General features: G+C 48.2%; 1 protein-coding gene across 2 annotated transcripts; it reads right to left on the bottom strand.

Moving 5' to 3' along the window:
- Positions 1 to 6: 6 nt before the first annotated feature.
- On the bottom strand, positions 7 to 9,081 carry LOC130266982 (tetraspanin-15-like). Of its 2 annotated transcripts, none has more exons than XM_056516230.1 (5): positions 8,801 to 9,081; positions 7,449 to 7,544; positions 3,833 to 3,946; positions 1,385 to 1,438; positions 7 to 812 (listed from the first exon to the last, which is right to left on the bottom strand). In XM_056516230.1, exons 1-5 carry the CDS (start codon positions 8,822 to 8,824, stop codon positions 300 to 302), a joined length of 801 nt encoding a protein of 266 aa, XP_056372205.1. In that variant the 5' UTR covers positions 8,825 to 9,081; the 3' UTR covers positions 7 to 299. The 2 variants fall into 2 exon arrangements, with proteins under 2 accessions (XP_056372205.1, XP_056372207.1); XM_056516232.1 differs by having other exon boundaries at positions 7 to 779; positions 8,801 to 9,078.
- Between the last annotated feature and the right edge of the window lie 267 nt (positions 9,082 to 9,348).

Consider the following 9,348-nt stretch of genomic DNA (forward strand, 5'->3'; position numbering starts at 1 on the left):
AGCCCTTCCTGCCCCTTGGTGCAAGCAGAAAACCGGGAAGAACTTCAAAAATAAAACCAGGAATCATTTCATTCCCTTTGGGATCAAACCCCACCCTTGGGAAGCGCCACCCACAGCAATCCCAATGCTGGCACAGAAGGGAAGGTTTTGGTGGGCCTTGAAATAAATCCCAGAAAAGGTCAAATCCACAGCAAATCCTCACAGCTTGGTCAGGAATAACTCAGGGGAGATCCAAGGCCTGGCAAACCCCGCTTAATTTGGGATTGAGATTTATCTGGAGTGGAATTTGGGATTGGGATTTACCTGGAGTCCCATTCCCGCTCTGTTTGCTGAGGGCTGGGAGGACAAATGTGGCAGGATTTGCTGGATTTGCTTCCAGGGGCTGTTCCTGGATCCCAAATTTTGGATTCCAGGAGGAATCCAAGCCCACTCTGCCAGGGATGACTTTTCCTGCCCCAGCCACAAATCCCATTTGGAATTGGGATTCCAAAGGATTTCTTCTCCACCCTCCAGCACAGCGAAAGGAGCTGAGCCCTCAGACCGGCTCCCCTGGCCGGGGCTGGAGCTGAAAACCCCAAAACTGGGAGCTCATCCCTTGTGGGTCTGTCCAACTGGGAATTCCAGGAATCCAGGAGAGAATTCCTGAAGGATCCCCCACATACCTGAGGCAGCAGCAGGGAGCAGACGATGGCCAAGGTGGCCTGGAAGTTGTCCTTGAGCCAGAGCCCCACGGCGTGGATGCAGCCCCGGACGTGGATGGTGCCGATCAGCTCCAGGCGCTGGGAGAGCAGAGAGAGGATCCCAAATTCCTGCTGAATTCCCAGGGACCGCGGCTTTCCCGGGAGTTTTGTCAGGAACAGCCTCAGATTGGGGGTTTTGGCCCAAATCACAGCTCCAAGGGGAGAACTTTTCATTCTCACACTTCCAAAGGAAGTTTCGGAGCTGAGGTCCGAATGTTGTCGGGATTAAATCCCAAATTTTGGGGCCGTGAGTGGGACCTGGGAAAGATCCTGGATCATTGGATTCCCTCAGCTGGGACCTCTCCAAGCTGGGAATTCCCACATTTCTGCTGGGAATTCTGCCGGGAATTCCCACATTTCTGCACTGGGGAGTTCCCTGAATGGATCCTGGGCTGATCCCTCCACCCTTGAGCTCCGTCCTTGGGAATGTTTAGGGAATTCCCAGGAGAGAATCCCTGTGCTGAGGAGGGGCTGGGATCCCTGGGCACCAAAAGTGCCCCAAAATTCCAGGGAAAAACCCCAAAACTGAGTTCAGAGCAGATGCATCCCGGCCTTGCTTAGGAATGGGAATTCCTGCAGGGAGCATTGGATTTTTGGGATTTGGGGAAGAAGGAGAAGCGAATTCCCAAAAATTCCAAAGTCACCTGTTTGTCCAGGGCACGGTACCCGCACAGGGTGTTCACCACTCCTCCAGGAGCCTGCGGAGAACAGGAATGGATTTATCCTGGGAAAGGCAACAAAAAATGTCCCTGTGGGTGGCCCTGAATGGGATTTAAGGTCAGGAAATTCCCAAGGGATTCGGCTCTCCTGGTTCTTTTCCCAGAATTCTGGGGCTAATTCCTTAATGAACGAGGCCAAATCCCTCCCAAGGTTTTGGTGCTTCCCAGGTTCTGCTTCTCCTGGAGATTCCCCAGCCTTTGGTGAGGTCTCACTTCCCAAAAAAACCTCTCCAGGTGTCCGAGCCACAGCCAGGAGCTTTCTCTCTTGGAAATTCCATGGATATTTCACGGATTCAATGGATTTGCCTCCCGGAGCATCCTCTGGACCCAGCTCAGGGAATCCTGGAATGGTTTGGGTGGGAAGGGGCCTTGAATCCCATCCCACATCAGGGAACTTCCCAAAATCCCAGGCTGCTCCAACCTGGCCCTGAGCGTTCCCAGAAACGTTCCCAAATTCTCCCCCTCTGGATTAAGGGAATTTTTCCCTCTCTCTGCTCCTTGCTGGGTTGTTTTTAGGGGTTTTTTTTGCCAAATTTCCCCCCCGCAAAACAAACCACAGGAGTGTAAAAATACCCAAAAAGCACCCTCAGCTCCCTGCAGCCCATCCTGACAGCAGGAATTCCTCATTCCATCTCCAGGAGCCTCAGGAGTCATTAATCAAGGCCCTGATTAGAGAGGAGCTCAAATCTGCATCTCATTTGCATATCAGGCCTGTACAGCTAATTAAACCCCTTCACATTTCCCTCTTTTTCCATTAAAAGCCCCTGGAACAAGGAGGGATTGATGAGGAATTTTCCTCGTGCCAGGGCTCGGATCCGGTGCCGATATTCCCGGAGATCCGGAGCTCGGCAGAGCCTTTTTTGGATTTCTCCAGCCTTGCTGGGATATTTGGAGATTTTCCTGGATCCTGAGGTTTTATCCTTGCATGGGTTGGATTAAATAATCCGGGTTTGGAGTGCTTCACTGAAAATCCCATCTTGGTTTGGATTCCCAAATGTGGGAATTCTCCCCAGGAGAAATTCCTGGCTCTGGAATTCCACTCTCCCCACAGCCTGGCTCCATCTGGGGAGTTGGAATTCCAGCTTTTCCCAATCCCAAGGATCCAGAGGAATCCTTGGGCAAAGCCCTCCCAGCCCTGCTGGCAGCAAATTCCTCAAAAATCCCTTAGTTCCCCAAAAATCCCCTCAGTGGGAGCCAGGACCAGGAATGGGATCCCAGAAACTTCCAAACCCCACAGCATCCAGATGGGAATGGGATGGGGGAGGATCCAGGCTGGGATGGAGCTGAGCCAGATCCCAAAATCCTGGAATGCTTTGGGTTGGGAGGGACCTTAAATCCCATCCAGGGCCACCCTGGGACAATTCCCTCAATCCCAGGTGATTCCAGCCTGGCCTTGGACATTCCCAAACGTCCAGGGCAGCAACAGCTTCTCTGGGAATTCCATCCCAGCCCCTCATTCCATCCCAAAATCCCATTTGAATCTCCATTTTCCCATTCCCTGTGTCCTGACCCTCCATCCCTTTTCCCAATCCCTCTCCAGCTCTCCTGGAGCCCCTTCAGGCTCTGGAAGCGGCTCCAAAATTTTCCTGGAATTTCCCTTCTCCAGGCAAACATTCCCAAGTCTTTCCAAGCTGCTGCTGGTTTTCTTCCCAAATAATTCATTTCCAAACCTTTTATATCTCACAGTTGGGAACCTCGGAATTCCCAACAACTCCTCCATTATTTCAGGATTTGGCCTCCACAATCCCAGAAAATTCCACACTAATCCAAAAATAAACATTCCTATTCCATCTCCCTCCTCCTCTTCCAAAAAAATTCCCTCAAACCCTTTTCCAGGCCGGAATTCCATGAAGCAGAATCTCCTTGGACCAGAAAAAATGTCAGGAAAAGGGAATTTCTCTGGAATTCTGGTGTTTTCCATAAATAAATATTCCTATTTCAGCTCCTTTCTCCTCTCCAAAGAAATTCCCTCAAACCTTTTTCCAGGTGGGAATGACAAAGCAGAAACCCTTAGGCATGGAAAAAAACAGCTGGAAGAGACAATTTCCCTGGAATTCTGATGTTTTTTATAAATTAACATTCCTATTCCATCTCTTTCATCCTCTCACACCAAAATTCCCTCAAACCTTTTCCCATGTGGGAATGCCATGAAGCAGAAACCCCTTGGAGAAGGAAAACCGGCGGGAAGAGGGAATTTCTCTGGAATTCTGGCATTTTCCATATATTAATATAATTATTCCATCTCCTTCCGCCTTCTCCTGATGAAACTCCCTCTAATCTTTTTCCAGGTGGGAATGACAAAGCAGAAAGCCCTTGGAGCAGAAAAGCCGTTGGGAATTTCCCGGGAATTTTGGGATTTCCCGTCCCGCTCACCCCGCGGACGCAGCAGGAATGGGGCACCCCGCAGGCCAGGGCCCCGCTGCCGTTGCAGGCGTGGTACTGGTTCACTTCCCAATCCCGGAATTCGTCCCCTCCACAGCAGGAAAACTGCAGGAAAAACACAGGGAGAGGGTGAGGGAGGAGCTGGGAAACCCCAGAATTCCAGGAGAAACCAGGGACGGGATTCCCGCTCCGCAGGGATTTGGGGTCAGGTTGGGAAATCCCTCCCTGGGAAGGTGGGGAAGGGCAGGGATGGAATTCCCAGGGATTTCCCCAGCCCTGGAAACTCCAGAAAAATCCTGGAAAAGGGGTTTGGAATCAGCCTGGTGGCCCTGGGATAACAGGGAATGGATTCCCATGGACACAGGGATAACGGGAGATAATTAATTGGGATAATGGGAAGGAATTCCTCCCTGGGGAAGGGCTGGGATGGAATTCCCAGAGAAGCTGGATCCTTTGGAAGTGTCCAAAGCCAGGCTGGAACAACCTGGGATAGGGGAAGGGATCCCTGCCTATGGAAAAAGAGGAATTTTAAGATCCCATCCAACCCAAACCATTCCATAATTCCAATCCAATTCCCTACATCTCCACTTTCCAATTTTTCCCTGCTCCCAGGGAAGTTGGAGGGTAAAAAAAATGGGAATTTTTTCCCATTTATCCCCATTTTAGAGGGATTCAGGAGTGGCTTTCCCAGGGCCTTGGATGTATCTGTGGGATCAGCCTCATCCACACTTCCATGGTTTAATTCCCAGTGACAAATCCAGCTTTTCCTGAGGCAGGGATGGCTCCAGCAGAGCCCTCAGGGATGGATTTGGTGGCTCTGAGCCATCCCACAAAACCTCATTGGCCCCACAGGGATTTCTCTTCCCATCAGGATAAATTGAGATCAAATCCTGCAGCTACAAAGGAAAAAAAAATAAAAGAACAACAAAAAAAAAATTCTCCTTTTTTTCCTTCTTTTCCCGCAGCGAAGATAAAAAAAATTCCAATCAAAGTCACTCCGTGTCCTCCACAGAATAAAGATGAGCCTGTTCTGAACCAGCTCATCCCTCCTCATGGAAAACAATTGGAATTTGAGATTTTCCCCCAAAAGGAAAAGGTTGGAGCGCTTGGAAAAGTAGGGAAAAAAGGATTTCCCCCATTTTTTTAAGCACCAAACTCATCCAGGAGCAGATTTTGGGAGAGGTTTTTCTCTCTTTTCCCCATTTCCAAGGGAAAGTAAGAAAAACTCCAGGGATCTTCCTGCCCTGCTCCATCCCAAACACAGATTTACAATTCCTGGATTCCCACCTGGAATTCCTGGATTTCTTTTGCTCCCCCCTGTGCCGGAGAGGGCGACCAGCTCCCAAAAACTGCTGGAAATGGAAAAAAGGGGAGGAAAATCCCAAAGGAAAAAAGCAGGCGGGAAAACACTGGGAAAATCCATGGAATAGTGGGAAAACGCCATGGAATGGTGGGAGAAATCCATGGAATGATGGGAAAACGCCATGGAATGGTGGGAAAAAATCCATGGAATGATGGGGAAAAATCCATGGAATGGTGGGAGAAATCCATGGAATGATGGGAAAACACCATGGAATGGTGGGAAAAAATCCATGGAATGATGGGAAAACACCATGGAATGATGGGAAAACACCATGGAATGGTGGGAAAAAATCCATGGAATGATGGGGAAACACCATGGAATGATGGGAAAACCGCCATGGAATGGTGGGAAAACCGCCATGGAATGGTGGGAAAAAATCCATGGAATGATGGGAAAACGCCATGGAATGGTGGGAGAAATCCATGGAATGATGGGAAAACACCATGGAATGGTGGGAAAAAATCCATGGAATGATGGGGAAAAATCCATGGAATGATGGGAAAACACCATGGAATGGTGGGAAAACACCATGGAATGATGGGAAAAACGGCATGGAATGATGGGAAAAACGGCATGGAATGGTGGGGAAAACGCCATGGAATGCTGGGAAAAAATCCATGGAATGATGGGAAAAAAATCCATGGAATGATGGGAAAACACCATGGAATGGTGGGAGAAATCCATGGAATGATGGGAAAACACCATGGAATGATGGGAAAACGCCATGGAATGATGGGAAAATCCCATGGAATGGTGGGAAAACGCCATGGAATGGTGGGAAAACGCCATGGAATGATGGGAAAACGCCATGGAATGATGGGAAAACGCCATGGAATGGTGGGAAAAAATCCATGGAATGGTGGGAAAAAAATCCATGGAATGGTGGGAAAACGCCATGGAATGGTGGGAGAAATCCATGGAATGGTGGGAAAACGCCATGGAATGACGGGAAAGTGCCATGGAATGACGGGAAAACGCCATGGAATGATGGGAAAACGCCATGGAATCATCTGGAAAGAGCTCGATTCAAGATTGTTTGTAGATGCAGGAATTCCCAGGAATAAATCTGCTTTTCCTGGAGATTCATGGATTCCCAGAGCTCTGGAAAAGGCTGGGAATTCCCAGCTCCATTTCTCACCCACATGGAATTCCAGTTTCATCCTTGGGAGGTTGGAGCAAAACTTGGGGGAAATTCCAATCTTTCCCCAAATCCAAGGACTCCAGAGGGTTCCCAGCCTGGTTTTGAGCTCGGCTCAGCAAGGCTGGGCCCAAAGTCCATAAACCAAGGAGGAGTCCTGGAATTAAAGTTTTAAATCCCAAATGGAAGGAGCTTCCCAGGCTCCTCTGCTTCAAATCCAAGGATAAAATTTGTGGATTTGGGATTATTCCAGAAAAACGGAGGGAATTTGGGCTGGGGTAGGAACATCCCAAATTCTCTGGGAGCAGCTTGGTCTCAAAGCCAGGATCTGCTCCTCAATCCCACTTGAGACATTCCCAGAATTCCTTCCTCAAGTTTTGGGATTTTCCAGGTTTTTTTCCCATTTAGGAATGCTCAAAGCCAGGTCCTGCTCCCCCAGTCCCACCTGGGACATTCCCAGGATTCCTTCCTCAAGTTTTGAGATTTTCCAGGTTTTTTCCCATTTAGGAATGTTCAGAACCAAGAAATTCCCACCAGAAATATCCACACGGAGCACAGGAGCGATCCCAGGATCCCAAATCCCGTGGGATGTGGAGGAATGGTTGGGTTTGATCTTGGAGGGCTCTTCCAACCTCAGCAATTCCATGGAAATATTGGAATTCTCTCTCCTCCCAGTTCCCAAATATGGAATTTTCCCTGTCCTGCTGCTGGGGACTCCCGGGAAAAGGGATTTTCCCAAGGGTTTTTGTATTCATGGAAAAGATTTTAAGTTGATTTCTTTCCCTCCTTCCTCCCTCTCCAGGTAGGTTGGGAAAAGACTAAAAAATTCCAGGCAGAGATTTCCCACCAAAACACAGGAATGGAAATATCCTGGCAAAATCCAGGAAGCTCCTCCCAGGGCACACAAATCCCAGGAAAATTCCCAAAAAAATCCCCCTGGGCTGAGCTTGGGGAGGAAAAATCAGGCAAGAAATCCCACAGAAAACCCAACCAGGTGAAGATACCCAAGGAAAACACCTCAGGGATGGGAATAACTGCAAATCCAGGGAAAATGGGGCATGGGATTCACCATTCCTTGGAAAACTTCCCCCGTTTCCCATCCAAACCTTTTCCTGCACAAAATCCAGGATATTTTTGAAGTCCAGGTCATCGTAGTAGTGCCGGATTCCCTCTTGGATGTTGGAGTGGAAAACCTCGTTCATCTGGGATGGAGAAACCCAAAATATGGGAAAACTCAGGGAAGACAGCACAACATTCCAGGTTTTTCATGGCTGGCACAGAGGAGGAATTTCACCCCATCCCAAGGTGATTTCCTGGGATCAAATCCATCATTTTGGAGCTGTCTGGATCCATTCCTGGCACATCCAGTCAGGACAAGGAATCTTTATCCACCTGATTTTTCCTGTTCCGCTGGATTTGATTCCATTTTGATTCAATTTTTGGAAGTAACCATTAAATTTTTGGGAATAACCGTTCAACTTTTGGGAATAACCATGCAATTTTTGGGAATGACAATCCAATTTTTGGGAATAGCCATTCAATTTTTGGGAGTGACCATTCCGGTTTTGGGAATGACAATCTTGGGAAATGACAATTCCATTTTTGGGAAATGACAATTCCATTTTTGGGAACGACAATTCTGGTTTTGGGAATGACAATTCCATTTCCGGGAGTGACAATTCTATTTTTGGGAATTACAATTCTGTTTTTGGGAATATCGATTTTCCAGGTGGGACTTGAAGCTCCCTGGGTTCTCCTCCCTTTCCACCCCTCCCTCCCTTCCCCAGGATCCCAACCCCATTAATCCCCCCGGCCTCATTTGCATATCAACAGAGCTGATTTGCATAACGAGCGCTCAGAGGCCGTGGAATTAATTCCTGATTTCATCTGAAATCCAATTAATTCCGGGATTTGGGAGTTTGATGAACATCCATTGTTCCAGAGGCAGATTTGTGCTTCCCACAATTCCAGGTCAGATTTGTCACTCCCCCCCTCCCTCTCCCCCTCATTGTTTGGGGTTTAATTAACTTTTGATATTGTCCCATCAAATTCAAATTAATTTTAAATCAATTGAACTTTAAAACTCCGGCTGCCTCCCGAAGTTACTGCCCAAGGAATGACCATTCCAATTTTGGGAATAACAACAATTCCATGGTCAGGACTAACAATTCCATTTTTGGGAATAACCATTCAACTTTTAGGAATAAAAATTCAATTTTTGGGAATAACCACTGCATTTTTGGGAATAGCCATTCTGTTTTTGGGAAGGACAATTCAATTTTTGGGAATAGCCATTCAACTTTTGGGAATAACCGTTCAACTTCTAGGAACAGCCATTCAATTTTTGGGAATGGCCACTCCCTTTTTGGGAATAGCCATTCCATTTTTTGGGAATGACAAAAGACTTTCCAGGAATTTCAGGCCCTCAAGGTGACCCCGGGGCTGTCCCTGCTCCCACCTTGCTCTCGAAGATGATCTCCATGAGGATCAGCAGAAGCTCCGTCAGGAAGATCAGCAGGAGCACCCAGAAGAACTGGAATGAGGAAAGGACGGATTATCCCAGATCTGAGGCTGACTCCAACACCCGGACACCAGGGAACAAGGAATTCCTCATCAGAATTCCCGCTTTTCCCTGGAATTTTGGCCAAAATTTTGCCTTGGTGGTTGTGTCCCCATGTGTCACCGTCCATCGTGGAGAGGGAGGCTGGGAAAGGATCGGGAAAGGATCAGGAAGGGATCGGGAAGGGATCGGGAATGACCAGAAAGGGATTGGGAAGGATCAGGAAGGGATTGGGAGGATTAGGAAGGGATCAAAAAGGATCAGGAAGGGATTGCAAAGGGATCAGGAAAGGATCTGAAGATTGAGAAGGGACTGAGAAAGACCAGAAAGGGACCAGGAAGGGATCAGGAAGCAATTGGGAAGGATCGGGAATGGATCAGGAAGGATCAGGAAGGACCAGGAAGGGATTGGGAAGGAACTGGGAAGGGAATGGGAAGGGGGCAGGA

Source organism: Oenanthe melanoleuca, unplaced genomic scaffold (genome assembly GCF_029582105.1).
Source record: "Oenanthe melanoleuca isolate GR-GAL-2019-014 unplaced genomic scaffold, OMel1.0 S428, whole genome shotgun sequence".
NCBI classification, from domain to species: domain Eukaryota; kingdom Metazoa; phylum Chordata; class Aves; order Passeriformes; family Muscicapidae; genus Oenanthe; species Oenanthe melanoleuca.